The following is a 23,295-nucleotide window of genomic DNA, read 5'->3' on the forward strand; positions in this document are numbered from 1 at the left end:
CAGGGATATACACTCACAGGCACAGATTCATACACACAAACCCCAGCTGAGTCAGCACTCTCTCCCCAGTACACTCAAATACACACGGCCTTCTTCCCTCCTCTTCTGCCTGGCCTCAGGGATGGCCGCCTCCATAAAGGAAGACCAGGTAAACAGACAGGATGCTAAACTTCAGGCTGATGACGGTCCCTTGCCACCACCCAGCAGCTCTCCCCTGGCGTTACAGCAGCGGGAAAGGAGCACGGATAAGTGGAAGTCATTCCCGAGTGGCAAAGTCCCAGGCAAAGGGGCAGAGCCATCCGTACACCTAGGCCCCTGCTCTGGTCCTTCTGCGGTCGCGTCCCTCCACACAGAGCCAAGGGGATGAACGTACACAGATTGATGCCTTGGCCCTTGGAGATCACACTACGGGCACGTGCCCAGCTCTGACCCTGCTTCTAGGGCCTGTGGGTCTCTTACTCAGGCTCTTTCTCCTGTTCAGATAGCAGCACCGTGCATGGTGTGAGCACAGTAGGCCAAGGGGCTACAAGGGGCAGTTACGGGAAAGGGATGCACACAGCGGGGACATGCAAGCTGCGTTCCCTGCACCCACATGCTGGAGGCCGTTTGTGGTGTGGGGGAAGCCAGGGCTGCGAAGGGGAGGGGAGATGGCCCGGGGCTGGGGGTCAGGGAGAAGTTTTCTGCAGGCTTCCATGTTCTGAGAAGGAGTCAGAAGTCCGAATTGCAGCCTGGCTTTCAGGTCACGGTGGAGGTATACTTGGCAAGGTGTATTTTTTTTTTTTTTTTGGAACAAAAGAGCATTTATTCTTCTCTTCCTTATTACAAAACATGTTAAGTATAAAAAATGAAAAAGAATCAGCTATGTTCCCATCATAGTTAAATAATCGCTGTTCATACTTTGTTGTGTATATTTCCAGCATTTTCTCTAAGCATTTTCACGTATCCATTTTTTCTTTTTTTTGGATTATAGTCGATTCACAATGTTGTGTTAGGTTCAGGCGTATAGTAATGTGATTCAGTTATACATATACATATATTCATTCTTCTTCAGATTCTTTTCTCATCTAGGTTATCACAAAATTAGTAGAGTTCCCTGTGCTATACGGTAGGTCCTTGTTAGTAATAAGGTGTACCTTTGAACAGTTAGCTTGACTTGTAACTTATGTAGGTAGATCTATGTCTGTGCAACTCCGTTTGCACCGCTGCCCCTGTCCACTGCCCCTGGCGTTTGGGTGAGGGGACTTGCTCAGGGTGACCCCTTCAGGCCTGGGGAGAGGACACTGGCTACAGAAGGGTCTCCCAAATGCTCTGGCTGGAGTGGGCCCAAGCATCGCCAGGAGTGGGAATAGGGCAGGACGGTGCAAGGCCCCAGAGGTGAGCGTGGGTGTGCTCCTGCCATTTTTGCTCCCGTTTGTCCAAGGGGAGGAACCTCGAGGCCAGAGGCTGCCCACGGCCTGGCCCGGTGGGTGTGTGCCCAGCCGGCCTGGGGAGGGCTCTCAATAGCAGAGGTAGCTCCAGCCACACTTCCCAGCGAGGCGAGGTGTGTGGGCGGGGATGGAATGTCAAAGGGAAAACAGGGAGACAAGAAAACAGAGATAGGATGGGCCAGAAATAGCACGGGCCAGGGCGAGATACCAGGGGCCAGTGGTGGTGGACGGAAAGGCTGGAGGAGGGTCAGGACCTGTCCAGAGAATGTCCACCTCCGAGCGGCCCCCTCCTCCCCCCTCACCCACCTCAACCGTCCCAAAGTACGATTTCAGGAGCCCAAAAGGCAGGGCCCCAAGCATCAGGATTCTATTCTGGAGCTGGGTCTCCCTGGGTCTCTCCCCGTCCTGAGTGGGTTGGGGGAAGGGAAGGGACGAGGCCTTGCCGCTTGAGTCACCCCGCTTCCAGTTCCTGGCCTGGGCGACTCCACTCACAGGCTGACACAGCTGGGGCCCCACCCGCCTTGCCAGCCTGCCTGCCTGCCCCTCCCTCCCCCAACAAGCCAGGGGCGACGCCTGCCCCGACAGGCACCCTTCCCACCGAGAGGCCACCCCTCCCCGGCCCGCATGCGTGCGTGCGTGCGTGTCAGCGCGCGCGCTCACACGCACACACGGCAGGAGTTTCTCTCCCACCTGTTGAGAATCCTTGGGAAGAGGGAGGAGTACTCATTAATAAGAGGCCCCTTCCTTGTATATTTGGGGACACTGAATTTGGAGCTAGGAGAGGAACTTCCCCAAGGTCACACAAGCAAACTCCTGGCAGTTGGGGGGAGGGGGGCAGATGAGAACCAACCTTGGGAGAAGTCAGCTGGAGGTGTGACTTCAGGCAAACCTCCGGATTAGAGAGCCAAGGCTGGGGGAGGGGTGGGGCAGCCAGGGGCCGGCAGGCCCTCCTCAGGGACTAAATAAGTACCTTCCCTCACTTCCTCTAAACCCTCTAAGCCGGCGAGGGCCCTACACAGACCCACTGCCATCGATTATGCAAAGAGACCCTTCCCCCACCTCCTCCCGCGCACTGGCCTTCCCGGTCTCCCTGACCTGGACTCCACCTCGGTGGGAACTAGGGCCAAGGTTTGGAGGCCCCTAGCCTTGTACATTAATCCCAGCTTCCCTAGTCCCATCCTGCGGCCACCAGGGAATTTGAGAGTTGAGATCCTTGAATATTTCATCAGCACTTCAGCCTGCAGTTGAAGAAGCAGCCAACTTACAGCTCATGGATAATTTATGGCCCCAGCAGAGAACCTGGAAGTAGTGAGGGGGAGGGGCAGGGAGAGTGGGGGCGGGTGAAGCCTGGACCCGGCTGTGAAGCCAGCTCCATCCGAAGTATGTGCTGGGGGCCGGGGAGGAGCTCCAAGGCCAGGGACATTTCCATTTTTGAGGATATCAAGGTATTACCAAAAAAAAAACGGTTATCAAAATAATTATGCTAAAGGTTAAAGTTACATGACAAGCATTTTCTGACTTCATTCCTGTGTCTCTGTAACTGTGTGCATAACCTCACTTGGAGATAACAAAAAATTTATGTTATCTCCTTCATGGCTGTGAAACCTCCAGAAAGACCCCCTGCTTCCCACACCCACCCAGGGCCAGGGAAAGAGGCCAGACTCCCCAGTTAGACTGTCTGAACCTCACTCCTTTCTAGCCTCCTCCTCCAGGAAAGCCACCAGGATTTAGCGAAATGCTCAAAAGAAAAGAATCTCAAATGGCCACCACTTACTTTGCTCCAGGAACATAACACAGCACTCTTCTCGTTAAAGGAAAGCTGAAAAGATGACCCCAAATAGAAAATGTCAAGTTCTCTTGGCCTCTTCTTTTTTTTTTTTTTTTTTTTTGGCCTCTTCTTTACCAAGGGACATACCTTAGTGCGTTCTTCCACAGATTCAGAGGATCAAGTATATGGGGCGGGGGAGGGGGGTAAACAAGCCTTTTACCTCAGTTTCTCCACCTGAGTTATGGGCATGAAAGGTGCTCCCACCGCAAGGGCTTTTTGGGGGTCAGAAGAGATGCTATTCAGGCACCCCGGCGCCAGCTGGCCCCCAGGCAGGTGGTGATTATGGGGTGATGTGTCCCCAGTGTGGGCTGGGGCTGGCTCCAGTGGGCAGCCCCAGCACTCAGCATACTCCCATATAATCCCCAAGTCATCTTGGAGTTTTATCATGCAGCCCTGGGAGCCCAATCTAGTCTCTCTGGGCCTCAGTTTCCCCATCCATGAATTTGGGGCCATCTGCTGGAGCCATCCTTGGAGAGAAGCTGCAAGAGGAGGGCTGGATGAAGGCCCCTGAGTGGGGAAGCTGCAGAGGGCTTGGGCCCTGCGGCTGCCAGGACTCCCCCAGTAAGCTTATGAGGTTGGCCCCAGTGCCAACTGGACACAGCTTTCTGACACAGGAGCGGGTCAGGACTCCCCCAGTAAGCTTATGAGGTTGGCCCCAGTGCCAACTGGACACAGCTTTCTGACACAGGAGACCGTACTCTCCCTGAGGAGGAGAACACTAGGGTGAGACTTCAAGAACTAGTTCTCAAACCTAGGCAGGGAATTTCTTCCTCTGGAATTTACAAGAATTTGGGGGAATCCCATAGGACCCTCCCTCCCCTGCCTCCATTGGCCATCACCTCTCAGGATTCAAGACAAGGCTGGTCTAAATGACCCCAGCGAGTCTGTCCCCAGGCCCTCTAACATCTGGTCCAATCCCAGGGAGCCAACAGCGGGAAGTGGGACTGGGCTATGGAATCAGGCCTGAGAGTGAGGCTTGACTGCCTGCCCTTCCTCCCCTTCCTGCTTTCCTCCCTTCCTCTCTACCCTTCCTCCTTCCCTCTCTCCCTTCTGGAATTCTCTGCCTCCCTCGGTGAGCTGTGGCAATATGTGGGCTTTGTCTCCACATCTGGTCCTCACCTTCCTCTCCCCAGCCCCAGCTGACAGCCTAAAGGGACAAAGCCAGCTCCGGGGACCAGAGAGAGGAGACCACGGTGTTCTCTGCTCTCTCCCTTCTCTGAGTATCATGGATTTAGGGAGAAATGTTTCAAACCCAGCTCAGGCACCCCCCACCTTGAGGAACCTTGGACAGGTTGCTCTCATTCCTCAGCCTCACCTGTGGCAGAAGGGAATTGATATCTATGTTGCAAGACTGTTTTTTGTTTGTTTTGGCCGCGTGGCATGCGGGACCTTAGTTCCCGGACCAGGGATCGAACCCTTGCCCCCTGCAGTGGAAGCAAGGAGTGTTAACCACTGGACCGCCAGGGAAGTCCAGGAACCGGAAGACTGTTTTGAAGGCTGTAAAGAACCTGCCAAGTGCCCGGCACACAGTAGGTATTCAATACATTGTAGCAGCGATGCTTTGCTTGGGACGGGGCCTTTCTGGATCCAGGACACCTCTGAGACATCTGAGTCTGGCTCTATTGTGTGAGGTCATCATCCCCAGCGCCCTTTTGGCTGTCTCTAACCTTCTAGCCATTTTGCTACAGATGCTAGGGCTGCTGAGATGCTGGGTGGGTAGTTGGGAGCGGGGTAAGGAGAGGACCGAGTGAGACAGAGACGTGGAGGAGGTGAAGGCGTCTGGGCTGGGTGGGCTTGGGAGAATGGGCTGGAGGGCCCCAGAGGGCCCACGCTGGGACTCGCTGGGACTCGCTGGGACTCACTAGAACTCGATCTCACCGGTCTGGGGAGCTGGCCGGGCAATGGGGAGACACTGACATCAGAGAGAGGTGGGAGTGGCTGGTGGCTGGTGGCTGCCAGGGATGGAGAAGCTGAGTAAGGCCCACTGGAAGGGGAGGTAACGCCGGGGTGAGTACCTAGAGAGGGGCGGCCTTCTGTTCCCAGGACACACGCCCGCACGCGCACACATACACACACACACCCTCACCCTCAGATGCACACTTGGACACACACATCAACACACTTCTTTTTTTTTTTAACACACTTTTTAAAAATTTTTTTGGTACGCGGGCCTCTCACTATTGTGGTCTCTCCCGTTGCGGAGCACAGGCCCCAGGGGCCCAGCCGCTCCGCGGCATGTGGGATCTTCCCGGACTGGGGCACGAACCCGTGTCCCCTGCATCGGCAGGCGGACTCTCAACCACTGCGCCACCAGGGAAGCCCTAACACACTTCTTAAACCGTACCCCCATTCCCGCCCTGTTCTCCCGATCCTCTCACCCTGCTCTATTTTTCCAACGCACTTATGTTAACATAGCCAGATAACTCATTCATTGTAACATTTATTGTTTATTGCCTGTCTCCCCGCTGGAATGCAAGCTCCAGGAAGGCAGGGGGTGCTTGGCTTGCTTTGCCCACTATTGTATGCCCAGCACCTGCGACGTACCCGGCTCGTAGGTGCCCAATACATAAGCGTTGAGTACAATCACATATTCTAGGGTTAGGGTCACGAATGCGCGCACCCTCAGGGACGCATGCGCAAACCCGCACTGTCGCCCACGACGCTGCCACGGACATTCTCAGACACGTGCACGCAGGCACTCGCTCACATCCACACCAACACACAAGCACACAGGCCTTCTCGCTCCCGCACACAGGCGCTTTCAGACTCAAACCCAGCGGTCCAGATTCCAGAGCTCCTACTCACGCAGGCATGCTGGAGCGCGTCCCCACTCCCCACCCTCCGGAGGGCAGCCCCTCCCAGAAACAGGGGGCGGGGCCTCAGTGGAAGCTGACAGCACAGCAGCTTGAGAGGGGTGGGGTGGGGCAAGGCCGCCCTGGTACCTGGGAGCTCTTTGGAGACGCTGCCACTGCAGACCCACCTACGGGAGGGAGGGAGCAGTGAGGTCACCGGCGCCCCCAGCTTTGACCCCGCCCGTGCTCCACACTCCGCCTCTGTCCTTCCTTTCTTCATCTTCGCCAAAGGCCCAGGAGAAGGGCATGGGGTGAGGCAGGGAGTCCTCCTGGACACAGTGATGGGCAGGGCTCAGGCCACGTCAGCTGGCACATCTGGGCAGGGGTGTGGACGGTGAGAACTGGGCTTACCAGCTTCCGCTCCACCTTCCAGTAAGAGGAGAAAGGTCCTCCACCACCCTACCGCTGGGAGAACAGAAATGTGGGCAGTGGGCCAGAACTGTCACCTGGCTGGCCCTAGCCCGGTGTCCCTCCGCAGAGAGACCCCTTTTGCCCCTACTTCCCTGCTCGGGATCATGAAGTGGGGGGGAAATCACAGGCTGGGTGGTAACCACCTCCAAATTCTCTGCCCCCCCAGAGCCAATGCAAGATTGGGCAAGATGGTCTGGCAGTCCCACTGCCACCACAAAGTCTCATGTTATCAAGCCGTATCCCTAGGGTTCCTCTGGCCACTAAGAGGGTCTGTTCCCTGCCGTGGAATGAATGGGAGAGTGGGCAGAGAGGGCAGCGCAGGGCATGCTTGCTCTCAGTAAACGCTTGGAAAGCAAAAACCGGAAGTAAGTGTCCTTGCCCCCCCCCCCCCACATTCCCTGAGGGAAGCGATGCTGAACTAGGAAAATACAGGACATACCACCTTAGAAATCTGAAACCCCCATCTTGCCAGGACTCAGGCAGAACTGCATCCTCACGCCCCCTAGTGGCAGATTGCAATGGCAGGCTGATGCTCCTCGTGGTTGCAAACACCCAGGGTCCATCCACAGAGGCCAAACTGTGGCCCCTCACCTGTCTCCACATTTACTGATGAGGGGAGATGGGTGCAGAGGGAAGGAGGGAAGGACTTGCCCAGGGGAGTCGGGACCCCAATGCTGTGATTCATTCAACAAGAAATGTTTATTGAGCACTGATGGCCAATGTGCCAGGAACCGCTGGACTCCTGGTCCAGTGCTCTTCGGGATGCCAGCTGCCCCTCTGCTGTGTCTGCAATTCAGCTTGAGACCCCGACTAGGAAGAGCTAGCATCTTCTCCTCCAGGAGACTGCCCCACCGGGTGGGGAGGACACTGGGAGGAGGACAGGCCGGCAGCCGCTGCAGCACCATCATACGGTGGTCCAGAGACCCAGAGAGGAGGCAAGAGGGGTCTGGGGAGCAGTGCTCACAGTTGGGACAGGATGGGGCCTGGTCAGCTATGTCCATTTACATGTTTAATAAATAGTTGTTGTTGCTGCCCAGGCTGGTGGGGGTGGTACCACTGGGCCCGGGATTCCCAAAGCTCTTGAGGGGTGCCGGGGGCCCTCTTCTTATGCTAGTTCAGGCTCCGGCTCTGAAAAATGAAAGGAGAGAGCATTGGGGTTAGCTTCCCATCCCCAACAGGTTTCTGGGTGCTGTCCTCGGGGAGGTGGTGCAGGCAGGAGTGAGGGTCCCCAGGAACAGGTCTCAGCTGGTCCCTCCTCCAGGAAGGATGTCACCCCCACCCCTCTACCAGGTGGGACAGGGGCTGCTAACAGGCCGGAAGCCCCCAGAAGAGGGGTGCCAGCACCCAGCACAGCTACCCCACAGCCTCTGCAGGCCAGTGCTTGGATCCTCCTGTCCCTAACGTCTAGCCCAGGCTGCATCCCCGCCCCTCCACCGGGACACAAGTCGCTGACCGGCCTCAGCCTCGTCGCCCTTGGCATCTGGCTCCTGCCACCAGTCGGCATAGATGCTTTCCTCGTAGTCGCCCTCCCCTTCAAACTCGGCATCAGACGGGGGCTCCTCAGGCTCCACGGGCGGTTCTGTCTCCTTCAGCTCCATCTAGAGCAGCGCCAGGATGGGAGGATAAACCAGGTCATAGCAGGCACAAACCCGGATCGGCTCCCTTCCTGGCCAAGGGGCCCTCCCATCCCATCTTGGTCCCAAACCCCTCCTTCCCAGTCACACTCAAGACCTCACACAGGAATAACTAGAGGGTTTCTCCCTAAGTCCTCTTCCCAAACTGCCCCCTCAATGAACTGATGCATGGGGCTCCACCAGCAGAGCTTCAGGGTTGGTGTAACCTTCTTCCTCTCCACAGCCCACCTTTTAAGCGTAAATACCCAGGCAACACTGCTAGTCCACGAATACTGTCTGCTCATGCTGCTTCCCGGCCAGGAACACCTTTACTCCCCTGTGCTTAGATAGCTTTTGTTTATCCCTCCAACACCAGGCATCAGCTCCAGGATGCGGCCCTTGCTGATGACCCTGGCTGGGTCTGGAGGCCTCGTCCAGCACCCCGTGCTGACTTCTCCCACTGCACTGAACGGTGATCTGATTGGGCGAGGGACTGTGCCTTTCATCAATTTACCACAGCCCCAAGCACGGTGTCTGGCAAACAGCAAGCGACAAATAACAGTGATCAAAATGGCTACCACCCCCTGAGAACCTACTATGCGCCAGCTCTACACTAAGTGATTCACATCCTAGATCTCATTGAATTCCCACCACAGCAGTGTAAGATGGCCATTATTCTCTCCATTCCATGGATGAAGAACTGGAAGTTAGAGGGTTACCTAACACTTGCCTGGGAAATGGTGGAGCCAAGTCTGGTAAGCACCAAAGCCTGGGGGCTCACTGTGCAGACCTGGCCCCCTGTTTGATGAGGGGGGGCATGGGTGCATGAACAATGGAGGGGATAGATAAATAAGCACTGGGCGGCCACACCTCAGAGAATTCAGGCTCTCAAACCCTCATTTAGAATCAACGTAATAACACACCGTGGTCCTTCCTTCCTGGCGTCCTGTGTTCATTCATTCACTCACTGGTTCATTCAAGCCCAGTTTCTGAGGGCCAGCTCTGTGCCAGGTGCTATGGGAGAGCTGGGAATAACCTGGTCCCTGTCCTGGAGCCCAGTCCTCTAGGAGACTGGCTGGAGAAAAGGGCGGGGTGAGACAGACAGGGCTGTAAGTAACTCCGGTCCAGGGAGGCACAGACGGTCAGAGTAGGCACTGCAAGCCCAGAAGACAGAGCCAGGACGTACAGCAAGGGCTTCTGGAAGAGGCGCCACCAGAGCTGGGCCCAGGAGAAGCGAGATTCAGACATGTAGAGAACGGGGGTGTGAGGACACGGAGTGGGGAGAGGAGGGCAGGTGTAAACAAGGGACAGGTGAAATCCCTCTGCTTCACAATGGCTGACTGCCACGAGCTGAGGCTGAGATTCGGCACAGCGGCCCCAGGAAGAGGATCAAGGGGTGTCCGTCGCCACCCAAGCCAGGAGGGCAAGGGGCCACTTACCTCGTCATCTGACTGCAGGTACATGTGCGCAAACTCCAGCAGCTCCCGAAGCTCAGCTGTCTGGTTGTGGTAGAGCATGGCCTCCTGGGAGGAGGGAAGAAAAGTGAGGTGAGCCAGGCCCTGCTGCCAGATGGTGGAGGGGCCAGAGCTCCTAGGATCTGGGCCCTCTGGCCCTTTCACAGCTCGAGGAGCAGGGAACAGGTATCAGTTCACATGCTGGTCGAAAAATCACAGCTGCTTGAAGCGCCGGGTTAAGAAGGATTCTGAGGGCTCAGTGAGAAAGAGTGCCTAAATCGATTTGCAAAGTCTGCCACTGACAAGGAAGCGGGGAGTGGCACCACGTGCCCCATATTTGCCAGTCTTGCCCTAGAATTCCAAGGGGTTCCTCAGTTGGTCCAGGTTATGGGGTCCCTGGGGAAGGAGGGCAAAGGCCAGCAGTGAGCATGGTGAGAGTGGGGAAGGGAGCAGGCAGGCACAGATATTTTTTACCTCCCACATGCCAGGCACTGTGCTGGAGACGTAGGCTGTTCCACCCCCATTTTGCAGGTGAGGCAATAGATTCAGAAAAGGCCAGTAGTGTTCCCAGGACCACACAGCTGGTGGGTTTGAACCTAGGACTCCAACTACAACCCAAATTCTTTCTTTTTATTTCTCACCCTGCCTTTGGAAGAAGCCATGTTTTTTTGTTTTTTGTTTTTGTTTTTTTAATCAAATCGTATATCCTGAGAATGCCTCGGCGATGCCCACCTCCCTGGGCTGGAAGTCCTCCTCCTCCAGGCCCCAGCGGGCCCTGTGGAAGCGATAATACACCAGGTTTTGCTGCATGACATTGTCTTCGTGGTCAAAGAGCATGTAGCTGGCGGCACTGCGGGCGGCCTGGTGCACGTCGTTCACTGCAGGCAGGACAGGAGTGAGTAGTGGCCCTGGCACTTCCCCACCTTCAGGGATAACCCTCAACTAACCCACCCCTATCTCCCAATCTAGTCCAGTGCCCCTGGCTCCCCAGCTGCCTCCCAGAATACCTGTTGGGCGCCTCATCCCACCCAGTAATAATACAAGCTAGAATGTATTGGGCACTTACCTTATGCCCCATGTAACTCATTTAAACCTCACTGTTACTGTCATCCCCATTTTACAGATAAGAAATCTGAGGCACAGAGAGGTCAGGTAAACTGCTTGAGCTCACACAGCTGGAGAATGATGGCACTGGGGAATCAGAAGCCGGTGGCCCAGCCCTCGACCTGTTTGCCAACTAGAACACAAAGGGTCTCCTGGCCCTTGGTCTTCAGCTCCTCCTCTCCAGCTCCAGCCTGTCTGAATCTTGGCATCTCTGCATTGCAGAAACCCTGGAGATTGACCATCTTAGCCCCGGCTGATGCCAGAATCCCCCGTAAGTGAGGACGGCCTTAAGTGCTGGTGCTACTTTTTATTAGCCATGTTAACTAATGGCCCCTGACCCTCTGTGAGCCTCGGCTTCCTCATCTGAAAAATGGGTCCAGTAACGCCAGCTACCGGTTGCTTGTAAGGGGATCAAGTGAGATAAACAGATGTGGCAGGGCTTTGTAAACTATCAAGTGCTGTGCAGTTGTTGACTATCCAGTCATTTACCCAAGAGGCCCTGGCATTCTCCCCTGAGGCTGCTCTCTGTTCCCCGCCACAAGCTTCTCACCTGCCTCACCACCGCCAGCCTTCCCTCCCATCACCAAGGGTCCTCAATTCTGGCTCGGCTTCATTCCCAGCGCAGTGCTCTCCCCCACCCCAAGCCCCCCAGGACGCTCACACTTGTAGTAGGCAAACTGCAGGTAGTGATACATGGTGGCCACGAACTTCTCCACGAAGAAGCCGCCCACGTTGGGGGTCAAGTTGGCCTCACAGTCCACCTTGCACTGCAGGGATTCTGCAAAGAGATCTGGGGGTGGGGGTGGCAGCGGTGAGGAGCTGGTGTACTGAAGCGCTCCATCCCGCTGATGGGGAGGACGGCCGATGGCTTCCAGTCCCAGCTCTGCCTGCTGATCCCACGAGACAGTCGAGGGACAAGGGATGCGGCGGAAGCCTACAGTGGCCTGGGCTGACTTATCACCCCCACAGCTCACCCACCGCCCCAAAGCCAGAGGAAGCCAGGGCACACTGGGAGGTTGGCAGGTGAGGCCTGCAGGTGGGACTGAAGCCCAAAGAGAGAAGCTCAGGACAGTCCCTTCTGCCCCTGCTGAGGGACTCTGCCCTTAGGGATCCCCAGACTAGGTGTGATTTCTGGCCACAAACTGCTTTCTGCACACACCTGCTGGGTCGTTTCCCACCTCAGCAACCTTGCACCTGCGTTGCCCTCTGCCTGGAAGGCCCATGAACCCAACCTCCCCAGACCCTTTTGGGATGTCACCTCCTCTCTGCACCGATGCCCAGCACCTTGGACACTCCCTACTGCAGCCCTCTGCACCCAGTGGCAGGTGTTGTTGGTCCCTCTCAGCCAATGCCGACTGAAGGGTCTGAGGGTAGGGATAACGCCTTATGCCTGTCCGCCTCCCAGGCATTTAGTAGGCGCTCGATAAATGTGTATGAAAGGAACATTTGTGTTAAGGTGCCTAGAAGTTCTGGGAAGCAGGGCCCTGCGATGAAAGGGATGCCCACCGGGGTGGATACCTGCTATGGCTGGATAGAAGTCCTTGAAGTCCACCTGCTCGTGGGCCCCCTCGCAGCCAGCCAGACACCGGGCAAAGACGGCCATGTACTCGGCCAGGGCCCGCTCCATGTCCTCGGTGCTGCTACGGAAATCTCCGCTGTTGTAGAGCTTCACAGCCCGGAGGAACACGGCCTAGGGGGAGGGGACGCGGCACAGGGGTCAAGGGGACCCCCACACCTCCCCTCCCCCACGGGCCCTATGGGGGACTCAGGGAATTGCGTCAGGGCTGGCCCTACCCTGGCACCCCACCTCATAGGGCTGGGCCTCCAAGTCCGTGAGGGGCTCGTCGGCGGCGTCCAGCAGCCCGCGATAGTAGTTGAGATACTTGGCGGTGAGCTCGTGCTTCGGGTTCCTCTGAAGGAAGGTGTAGGCCGCGGCCACCGCTTTCTCCAGCCGGTTCGCCTGCGGCGTGGGGACAGGGCCGGTCAGCAGGGCCAGAGCCCGCAGCCCCAAGCACACGCGAGGAGCCGCGCTCCCCCCGACCCGACTAGGAGGCGCCGCCGGCTGGACGCACACCTTGAACTGCGCGTAGTGCAGGTACTGGTAGGGCAGGCGGCTCTGGAAGTCGCGCAGCAGCTGGCGCGGCGGGTAGGGCACCTGGAAGGCGGGCAACGAACGCTTGCAGCGCCGCAAGCAGGCGGCGCGCTCCAGGACGTGGCCGAAGAGCCGCAGCTCGCGGGCCCACTCGTCGCCGCGGCCGCCGTCGGGGCCGGGGGTCGCAGGCCCGGGGGGCGCGGCGGCGGGCGGCGCGGGGCCGCTGCAGTTGGCGTGGCAGAAGGCCTCGCTGTCCCGCAGCAGCCGGTGCAGCCGCAGCGCGGCCTCGAGGTAGCGAGCGCTCTCGCGCCAGCTCTCGCCCTCGTACTGCTCCAGCGCGTGCCCGTAGGCCGCGGCCAGGGGCATCAGGTCCTCGGGCGGGAAGCCCCGGAAGCTGTACTTCTCGTACTGCGCCCCGGCGCTGCCCAGCAGCAGCCACAGCAGCCCCCACGCCGCCCGACCCATAGCCCCCTCCGCGCCGCTGTCTCTTCCCTCCGCGAGCTGGCGTCCCGGCCCAGCTGCCGGGCAGGCTGGCGGGCTCAGGGGCCCGGGACTGGCCGGCGCGGCCGCTGGGTCTTAGCGCCTGGTACCGGGGGCAGCGAGGCGGGGTCGTGGCTTGAGTCAGACCCCCCGAGGGCCCGAGGGCTGTGTCTCCACTCTTTTAAGAAAGCCAACACTATCCTGCGTCTCCGATCTCCTGCCCTTGGGGGTCCTCCCCTTGGCAGATGGTGAGAGGGTGGAGGAACAATTCCCGCAGGGATGCGGAGCCCAGAAAGCCCCTCCCACACAAAGACAGTCCCCCCACCCCCAGACCTTAATATAGAGAAACTGAGGGAAGTGCCACCTCACTCTACTTTACCCAAGCCCTGGAATCTGCTCTTCCATCAGAGCGGTCCTTCTGCTCACTCCCCACTCCCAGCCCCGAAGACGTTCCTCCAAGTGTCCCCCCAGCCCGCGACGGGGAGGCACACCCCCGGTTTTACCCTGCACGTCCTCCACTCTCACCACCTCCCACTCGATCTCCATCCCCACGTCAGAAAGTCCTCTGGCAGTCCAGCTTTTGCAGGACAAAGCAGCCCGTCCCTGGAGAGGCCGTCCCTGGGGCAGAAGGGGTGGGAGGGAGCACTGAGATACCCCTCCGATTCCGGAGCCTCACCAGCCACCTGGAGAGACCTAGATTTGGGGTTGCCAGCCAAAGAAACAAGGGATGCTTCAGTCCGGCTTTAGGACCCGGGGGGCTCCAGAAAAAAGACTGAACTTTTTTTTTTAAGTCCGCTCCGACTTTCCCAACTTTCCGGAACTTCCCTATCCCTCCCAGGTCTCTCAGCCCCAGGGTACGGGTGGGGGGAAATCTGGAGGGCTTTGTGGTGCTTTCCTCGTACTCTAAAGCTATCAGCCTGGCCCTCCTCCTCCAATTCCACACCCCTTCCCCCCACTCCCACCCCGCCAGCTCAGCCTCCCCAGCCCCCATTCCACGTGGACCAGCCAGGGCGGGGGTGAGGATGGAGGACAGGAAGAGGGGGAGCCAGCTCTGGGAGGAGGGGGGCGAAGGAGTCTGGCGGCGGCGGCGGCTCTCTCGCTCGCCCTCACTGCCGGCCGTCCCAGCTCCAGGCACCATGTTCCGCGCGGGGCGCCCCAGCCACACCGTCCTCCGGCTCCCCCTGCTGCAGTCGCTGCTGCTGCTACTGCTGCAGGCCGTGGGGAGGGGGCTGGGCCGCGCCAGCCCGGCCGGGAGCCCCCTTGAAGATGTGGTTATCGAGAGGTACCACATCCCCAGGGCCTGTCCCCGGGAAGTGCAGATGGGGGACTTTGTGCGCTACCACTACAACGGTACTTTCGAGGACGGCAAGAAGTTTGACTCGAGGTAACGGCTTGGGTGCCCCCAGACTCACCATTTCCCTTCCCGGAGCCCGGGACCAAGCTCTCTCAGTCCTGGGGTTCCCCCGTTGCTGCTTTTAAGCTGTGTCTGCATGCTCCCTACTCACACCGTGATCCCCTAACCTCAAACACAGCACCCTGGGTGGGGGGACTCCTAGACGTCCATCTCCCCAGACATCCCTGCCCTCAATTTCAAACCTTCGCCTCTCAGAAGACCCTTGTTTCTTTCACACAAACTCTCTCTGTCTCTCAGAGTGCTTGAGAATCACGGTGAACTGCTCTATTTACTTACCAGTGCTCTATTTAAAGACATAGAGGGGGTTTTCTGGTCCACAGAGTTGGGGGGAAGGGCATGGTCCCTGCTGCATGTGAATCCTCCGGTGGTCTCAGCACAGCACCCTCTACCTTTCCATCCACCCTGACTCCCTTTCTGGTTCCAGCCACAGGTTTCAGTGCCTTTGTGTTTAGAGAAGAAGAAGTAAGTAGAGTTTTGGGGGGAGGGGGAGGGGGTTTAGCAGCCAGTGGGGTAAAGCAGGTGGGCACTCTAAGACAGCAGGATGGATCAGGGAGTGCAGGGCATAGCTTGGTGTAAGGACCCTGTCTGCCTACATGTCACACGGTCACACATGCCACCCTGGACTCCTCCGAGGGTTTTCATGCCTCCCTCTCCCCGTGATCCCGCACCCTCATCTCCCTCCATCTTAGCTCGACCAGGTCAGTGCTGTCGCCCATCTTGCCAGCCTTGGGGTTTGAGAGATGGGTTTCTGGTCTGTGTCCAGGCTTTCCGTCTGCTCTGGCAAGTCCATTTTTCTCGGTGGGGGCAGGGCCGTACGCCAGGCCAGCCTCAGTTAAACCTTGGGTCCAGGTCGCACACACAACTCGGCCTATAGAGATTAGTGGCTTTGGAGGCGAGCAGTTTATTGGGTAAGAACACGAACTCCTGAGACCAAGACCCTGGACTCAAACCCAGGCTGCGATCATGGACGAGGAGTTTTGCCTCTTTCAGCTTTACTTTCCTCATCTGAAAACAAGGAGATTAAAAAACAGTCTGGAAAACTGCATCCCTCCTTCCTAAGGCTGATGTTAGGACTCAAGACGATGAATGAACCTGAACTTCACACACTACCTTACGGTCTGCAAGCGGGTTCAGTACCCATTGATTAGCCTTGACTCTGGGGAGAACTTTGGTAGTGTTTAACTGGTAGAAGCTTCTTGCCATGCTTGGGCTCTCACAACGGCACTGTGGAGGAAGCAGGCCGTACAACCAGCTCGGTGGGCAAAATGAGGCATAGGCAGTAGACAGGAGTACAGCTGTGAGCCTGTGGCCACCCAGGAGTGGAGGGGGGGTTGGGAGTTGGAGAATGGCCTCCCTATCGGGGATTCTGATAGGGACTCTTGGACCCAGGTTGCATCCAAGCAGTGCTGAGCTTGGAAAACTTTCACAACCCATGACACCTTCCATCAAAATAATAATCTCCCATCTTTCCTTAACTTCTTAAAACTTAAACCTAACTAAATCAAGTAAAAGCCATGGCGATTTTAGAGTAGCCTTTTTCAAAATTGAAAACCAATCCCTATCTCCAGCCAGCTCTGCTTTTCCCTTCTTTCTTCTGTGAATTGATGGTGCAGTGGCCCAAACGTGGGCTTTGGAGTTCAACAGACCAAACATTAGCTGTGTGACCTTGGGCAAATCATTTGGTCTCTCAAGTCTCAATTTTTCTCGTAAGAAAAATGAAATCAATAATGCCCGTTTCGGGAATTCCCTGGTGGTCCAGTGGTTAGGACTCGGCGCTTTCACTGCTGTGGCCCGGCTTGGCCCGGCTTTGATCCCTGGTGGGGGAACTAAGATCTCACAAGCTGCATGGTGCGGCAAATAATAATAATAATAATAATGCCCACCTCACAGGGAGAGAATTAAATAAGATAATGCATGCAGGGACTTCCCTGGTGGTCCAACGGTTAAGGCTCCGCGCTCCCAATGCAGGGGGCCCGGGTTCGATCCCTGGTCAGGGAACTAGATTCCGCATGCCACAACTAAGAGCCCACATGCCGCAACTAAAAGATCCCGCATGCCGCAACGAAGATCCCAAGTGCCACAGCTAAAGATGCGGCACAGCCAAATAAATAAATATTTTTAAAAAGATAATGAATGCAAAATGCCAAGCATTTCTTCGGCCTTATCATTTAAGTGCTGGATAACTGGTCTCCCCCCACACACACACCCCCACCCCGCCCTGGGTCTGCACTTCCCACTCCTTTTCTGTCAGCAGATAGCAGCAGCAGATGGGACTGCTGGCACCATCCCCCCACCCCAGGGTAGATAAAAGCCCCTGGCCTCCTGGAGGACTTCCTTTCATAACAGCCCATCCTATTAAGGCGGGAGTCACGCGCATCTAGGAGGGAGGCTTGAAGAGTTGAGGAGCCTGTGGACCTGCACCTTTGTGTAGGGAGGGGGATAGGGTGTGTGTGTGCGCGCGCGCGTGCGCGCGCACTTGTGCACCTGTGCATGTATGTGACCATGGGCAGAGGCCACTGTATCCCACCTGTCCCCTCCCTCCCCAGCTATGACCGCCACGCCCTGGTGGCCATCGTGGTGGGCGTGGGACGCCTCATCACCGGCATGGACCGAGGCCTCATGGGCATGTGCGTCAATGAGCGGCGACGCCTCATCGTGCCTCCGCACCTCGGCTATGGCAGCATCGGCGTGGGTGAGGAGAGCCGGGGCCCAGGCATGGGCGGGGGAGGAGACCAGGAGGCAGAAGCAAGGGCTCAGGGCCGGAAAACTGAAGCTCAGAGAGGGAGAGCGGCTTTCCAAGGTCACGCCGCATGCGCCGCAGAATGAATAGCGCGGCAGGTCTGGGACTAGACTTTTCCGTCTCTTGCCCCTGGGGCGGGAGGAAGGGCAATAATAGGGCCCTGGGTAGGATCCTAGCTTGACCTGGGAGAAGGGGAACTAAGGATGGTGGAGTGGGAGGCCAAGCAGGATGCTCAGACCTCCACTCCACCCCCCACTCTGGGGGCTGCACCAAACGCAGCGGGGCTTATTCCCCCGGATGCCACCCTCTACTTTGATGTGGTCCTGCTGGATGTGTGGAACAAGGCGGACACTGTGCAGGTGAGCACCTTGCTGCGCCCGCCCCACTGCCCCCGCATGGTCCAGGACAGCGACTTTGTCCGCTACCACTACAACGGCACGCTGCTGGATGGCACTGCCTTCGACACCAGGTAAGGGCTGGAAGGAGCCCTGGGGCGCCAGGGACTGTGGCACGCAGCGGAGAGTCGGGGGCCTTCCTGCCTCTCCCACCAACAGCAGCCTCACCCCTACCTCATCCTCTGCAGCTACAGTAGAGGTGGCACTTACGACACCTACGTGGGCTCTGGCTGGCTGATCAAGGGCATGGACCAGGGGCTGCTGGGCATGTGTCCTGGAGAGAGAAGGAAGATCGTCATCCCTCCATTCCTGGCCTATGGCGAGAAAGGCTATGGTGAGGGCAAGCAGGGACTTGGGCTGCCACATATAGTTGTTCAGGTTGAGTACTGCACAAGGACACCCAGCCAGGGAGGCAAGTAGTGATGCAATCTAGCCCTTGGTGGTCACCTCACTAAGAAGGGGTGCTTGGGTGGTTAGGACTCGGCACTATCACTGCTGGGGTCCGGGTTCAATCCCTGGTTGGGGAACTGGGATTCCGGAAGCCTCGAAGCACAGCCAAAAAACAAAAGGTGCTTTATTCCGATTCACACAAAGCCTCATACGGGCTGGTGGTGGCCCTGGGGAGAGCTCAGCTCAGGCCTCACAGGGGCAGAACCGGGGCTGCTGATGGGCGTCAAAGGCTCTGGAAAGCAGGGTTAGCACCTTTGCACGGTGCTCACATAGGCCTTCCTGAGTGGAAGAGCCCTGCTTTGCTCTCCACGTGTATGGTTCAAGCCTATCCCTTCCCCAGGGACTGTGATCCCCCCGCAGGCCTCGCTGGTCTTCCAAGTCCTACTGATTGACGTCCACAACCCAAAGGACGCGGTTCAGCTGGAGACACTGGAGCTGCCACCTGGCTGCGTCCGGAGAGCCGTGGCTGGGGACTTCATGCGTTACCACTACAACGGCTCCCTGATGGATGGTACCCTCTTTGACTCCAGGTCCGGGGGGTCCTGAGGACGACGGTGGGGGCTGGGGGCGGCTCTGTGCTGCAGGAAGGGCGGGGCCGCTGTGACTCTCTTGCCCGCCTCCCTGCCTTGTATGTATTGCAGCTACTCCCGAAACCGCACCTACAATACCTATGTGGGGCAGGGCTATGTCATCCCAGGGATGGACCGGGGGCTGCAGGGCTCGTGCATGGGGGAGCGCCGGAGAATCACCATCCCCCCCCACCTTGCCTATGGGGAGAACGGGACTGGTAGGCATGCTCCCTGTTCCCCAAGCCAACACCGCAGTTCCTCCTGACCTTCCCCCTGATGGGCAGGGGCAAAGGGGGCGGATTCCAGCCATTGCTCTGCCCCTCTCATCGAAAAAACTGGTCCCCCACCCAACTCCTGCCACAAGGACTCCATCCTTTTCTCCAGGGGGCAGTCCCCCACTTCTCCCCTTCCACACTGGAGAAAGGCAGCAGACTCCTGAGCTTGGGGAGGGAGGGTGGTTATGGAAGAACAGAAACAGCATAGCCCTGGGAAGCAAAGAGACCTGGATTTGAGTCCCAGCTTTGCTGGAAGCCTTTGTTTGCTCACCTGTAAAATGGACCTAATCACATCGATCAGCAGGGTGAGTTATTGGGAGGTTGCAAGATACATATGGAAAAGGCTTTCCAGCTGGCGTGCCCCTCCCCTCCCCTGCCTCCTCACCACCACAGAGTACATTACAAGAGTTGACTATGTAGACAAACATCCCATCCCATCCTTGTTTAAAACCCCAGGATGGGGAAGGTCTGGGGCCTCCATGGAGACCTAGAGCAGCCCCTCCTAGACTCCAGCTGATCCACGCCCCCATTCTGGCCCCAGGAGACAAGATCCCTGGCTCTGCTGTGCTGATCTTCGACGTCCACATCATCGACTTCCACAACCCTGCAGATCCAGTGGAAATCAAGACACTGTCCCGGCCCCTGGAGGCCTGTAACGAGACGGCCAGGCTTGGGGACTTCGTTCGCTACCACTACAACTGCTCTCTGCTGGACGGCACCAAGCTCTTCTCCTCGTGGGTCCGGGGCAGGGCCAGGGCTGGGCAGGCGGGTGGGCCTAGCAGCACCCCTGACCCTTCCTCCCTAAGTTCCCATCTAAGCTGAAATTCTTAAGTCCACAGGCAGAGGGAGGGTGAAGTAAGCAGTAGGGGAGCTGCTAGTTCCACTCAGTGGAGGGAAATGAGCAGGGAGAGATGAGCCCCCGGCCACACTGCAGGGCAGTTACGAGATAAGGGGATTGATCCTATCTCTGCACTGCTGGGTCCCCGCACCCTGCCCTGGGCCTGCCAGGGACCAGGATGAGCACTGACCTGGGAATCTGCTCTCCCCCCAGCCACGACTACGGGGCCCCTCAGGAGGCGACTCTGGGCGCCCACAAGGTGATCGAAGGTCTGGACACAGGCCTGCAGGGCATGTGTGTGGGAGAGAGGCGGCAGCTGGTGGTCCCTCCGCACCTGGCCCATGGAGAGAGCGGAGGTGAGCAGAGACCGGCCTGATGGCTTTCCTCCTCCCCTCTGCCCCCGCCCCCTGGAGCCTGGATGGCTGCGGGCAGGAGTGAGTGAGGCCTTCCCAATGCTTCCCATTCCATGCCCCACTCTCCAGCCGCCAAGGCAGGAGCTGAGGCCTGTAGGCTGGGAGCGCACTGGGCAGGCAGTGAAGCCGGGCCCAGACCCTTCCCTCTCTCTACTCCTCCCCTCCCTCCAGCCCGGGGGGTTCCTGGAAGTGCTGTGCTCCTGTTTGAGGTGGAGCTGGTGTCCCGGGAGGATGGGCTGCCCACAGGCTACCTGTTTGTGTGGCACGAAGACCCTCCTGCCAACCTGTTTGAAGACATGGACCTCAACAAGGATGGCGAGGTGCCCCCGGAGGAGGTGGGTGAGGAGTTCACCCCTAGTAATCCCGCCCACGCTGTCACCTCGCAGGAGCCACCTTGCACGGTGGCATCTAACGAGAACACGGTGTGTGTCCACCATCCTGTCTGCACCCGTCTTGCTGCCCTTCTGCGGGTCAGTGTGCCTTAAGCCCCTCCTCCCGCCTTCACCTCTGGCACATGCAGCCCATCGCCCCGTGGCTGCCCGGCCCTGGGCACGCCCTCCGCCCCCGCCCCCCTCAGGACGCAGCACCAACCAGCTCCTCTCCTCAGTCCTCGCTGGAAGGCCTCCACCTGGGGACCCGTCCCAAGATGAGCACAGCTGCTCAGGCAGGACGCTCTCTCCCCTCCCCTTGGCTCTCCTCGCTGCAGTTCTCCACCTTCATCAAGGCTCAAGTCAGTGAGGGCAAGGGACGCCTCCTGCCTGGCCAGGACCCTGAGAAAACCATAGGAGACATGTTCCAGAACCAGGATCGCAACCAGGATGGGAACATCACCGCTGAGGAGCTCAAGCTGAAGTCGGACGAAGACCAGGAGCGGGTCCACGAGGAGCTCTGAAGGGCCGGGGCCTGGGCCCAACTGCAAAGGTCGTCTAGGGGGACAGCGGGCAGTGGGGCCGACTTCCCAACAGTCACCCTCCCTGCTGGCATGAGGTCTGGAAGTTTCTAGAAAGTGGTCAGAGGGGACAACTCTGGTTTTCCCACTGCCCGAGAGTAAAATCCACAGCACAGATCTCTATTTGGTTTTTCTCTCCCAGCCCCAAACCCCTTCCTTAAAAGTTTTGGAATTACAAAGCCAATCTGGGGATTGGTGGAGTTTGGGGGTTGGCTGGGGTCATTGCTGGCCCCTTGCTCAGACCTCCCCTCTGTGTCACCAGACACTGAGGAAGGCCAAGCTCATCATTTCCTTCTCTCCCCAAACTTCCCCTTTACCTGTACTTTTCCTCACCATCCTCAACCCGCACACCCCCGCCCCCACCCACGGTCCCCATTCCTCTGTCCTGGCAGCTCCCCAGGAACATGAACCCCCAGCTTTCCTCCCTTGGCTCTGGCTGGTTCCTAGGGAAGGGGACGGTTCCGGGGGGGCAGCCCTACCTTACCTGTCCGGTTCCCTTCACCTGTCCCACGCCCCCTCGCTGCCGACCAGTGGTGGCTGAAGAGCCCCTGGGGTGCTGCACTTCAGGGCTGGGCTTTGTGTCTCCTTTTATCCCTAAAGGCGGCTGCCTTCTCTAGGGACCAAAGAACAAGAGAAAAATGAAGGGGGGTGGTATGAGGAAACCTACTTGGATGGATCTTAGGGCTATGAAATCCTTGGTTCGGGGCTGAGATAAATGTGGAAAAGGGGCTCATTATTGAGGGGTGGGGGGGGGGTGGGCAGAACTCTGCACACTCAAAAGGCTAAACTGGTGTCAGACCCCCTTCTCCTTTGTGCCAAATAAAACACGTCCGAAACCAAAGTCCTCGGGATGCAGTCTTTCTTGATTGGTGGCGGGAAGCTTAGACCCAAGTGTTGGGAGGAAGGGGAGCAAGGCAGGCCATCTCCATGGCCCTTCAGCTCAAGACCCTGTGTCCCTAGGTCTCAGCCTCCTGCCTCCCTGAGGCCCAGCTGGGGCCCTCACCATGGAGGGAGGCTGGGGGGTACGTGTCCACAGAGAGGGGCCTGCAGGGGAGGCCTGGAGACATGATCCTGATCTCCTAAGGGTCCCAGCTGAATGGAAAAACAAGTTCCCTGAACTCAAACACAGCATGCAAAGCTCAGGGGTTAAATTAAACCACACAGGTCAGATTCCCCTTTCACACAGACCGTTTCTAATATGGCGACGTTCCCACCTCTCCCTGCTCCTGGCCGCCAGCTGTTACCACCTGCCTGGTGCTTCTCCCTCCTGCCAGAGAGAAAGGTAATGGAGTTCAAACCTCTGGTGTCCTGAGGAAGGAGTTGCTTCAGCCACTCATCAGGCCATCTGCCCTCACCTGCCTGGCTGGACTCTGGCCAGTGCGACAGAGGTGACCCAAGCCATCCAAGGGGGTGGGGTGGGGGGGATGCTTGGGAGAGAAAATGACTGGATTCACACCCCAAACTGCCCCCACAAGCACCGAGCTCTTGCCCAAGATCCCCCGAGAGACGGAGCTGCTCCCCACGGTCGCCAGCGACTGATACTCCCTGGTCCCAAAGCACAGAAAGCACCTCGGGGTCGACAGAGGTGACGGCCTCAGATGATGACCACCCTCCCCCAAGCCTAACAGGACAGCCTGAACTAAGTCCGTGTGGAGGCAGCGTGATGCAGAAGAGAAGGCTGGCTCTGTCGGAAACACTGCAACCCCAGTGTTAGAAAGGACTGGTCCTTTCTAAGTGGACCCGTACCTCATGCAGGACCCCTGTGAGGATGAAACGGCACCTGCAGCACCTGGGTGCACACGGCTGGCCCTCAGTCAGCACTCCCATCACTTTCTCTGCTGAGCTGCAGACAAACACAACTGACCAGCCACCAGGCAGGCGGATGAGGGAACCGGCTCCCTTCAGGTCCCGACTCAACCACCCTTAAGTCGTGCACTTTAGCGGCCGTGGAGGAGGAGGAAGGACAGGAGCCAAGGGCCCCAGTGAAAATC

The 23,295-nt window shown here is 58.0% G+C and overlaps 2 protein-coding genes across 4 annotated transcripts; one reads left to right on the top strand and one right to left on the bottom strand.

Moving 5' to 3' along the window:
• Positions 1-7,198: 7,198 nt before the first annotated feature.
• P3H4 (prolyl 3-hydroxylase family member 4 (inactive)) lies at positions 7,199-15,374 on the bottom strand. 3 transcript variants are annotated; one of them, XM_073797648.1, is made up of 10 exons: positions 15,344-15,374; positions 14,952-15,115; positions 12,764-12,844; positions 12,497-12,649; positions 12,208-12,379; positions 11,351-11,479; positions 10,318-10,463; positions 9,571-9,654; positions 7,972-8,116; positions 7,199-7,646 (listed from the first exon to the last, which is right to left on the bottom strand). In XM_073797648.1, exons 1-10 carry the CDS (start codon positions 15,357-15,359, stop codon positions 7,624-7,626), a joined length of 1,113 nt encoding a protein of 370 aa, XP_073653749.1. In that variant the 5' UTR covers positions 15,360-15,374; the 3' UTR covers positions 7,199-7,623. The 3 variants fall into 3 exon arrangements, with proteins under 3 accessions (XP_073653749.1, XP_033702847.1, XP_073653748.1); XM_033846956.2 differs by lacking the exons at positions 14,952-15,115; positions 15,344-15,374 and having other exon boundaries at positions 12,764-13,517; XM_073797647.1 differs by lacking the exons at positions 7,199-7,646; positions 7,972-8,116; positions 14,952-15,115; positions 15,344-15,374 and adding an exon at positions 9,050-9,206 and having other exon boundaries at positions 12,764-13,533.
• On the top strand, positions 14,303-21,707 carry FKBP10 (FKBP prolyl isomerase 10). The gene is made up of 10 exons (XM_033846955.2): positions 14,303-14,645; positions 17,222-17,367; positions 17,695-17,884; positions 17,999-18,144; positions 18,601-18,790; positions 18,902-19,047; positions 19,646-19,838; positions 20,156-20,298; positions 20,527-20,690; positions 21,062-21,707. The coding sequence occupies exons 1-10, from the start codon at positions 14,398-14,400 to the stop codon at positions 21,245-21,247; spliced, it is 1,752 nt and encodes a 583-aa protein (XP_033702846.2). The 5' UTR covers positions 14,303-14,397; the 3' UTR covers positions 21,248-21,707.
• The last annotated feature ends 1,588 nt before the right edge of the window (positions 21,708-23,295 follow it).

The sequence above is a fragment of the Tursiops truncatus genome, chromosome 20 (assembly GCF_011762595.2).
Source record: "Tursiops truncatus isolate mTurTru1 chromosome 20, mTurTru1.mat.Y, whole genome shotgun sequence".
Taxonomy (NCBI): Eukaryota; Metazoa; Chordata; class Mammalia; order Artiodactyla; family Delphinidae; genus Tursiops; species Tursiops truncatus.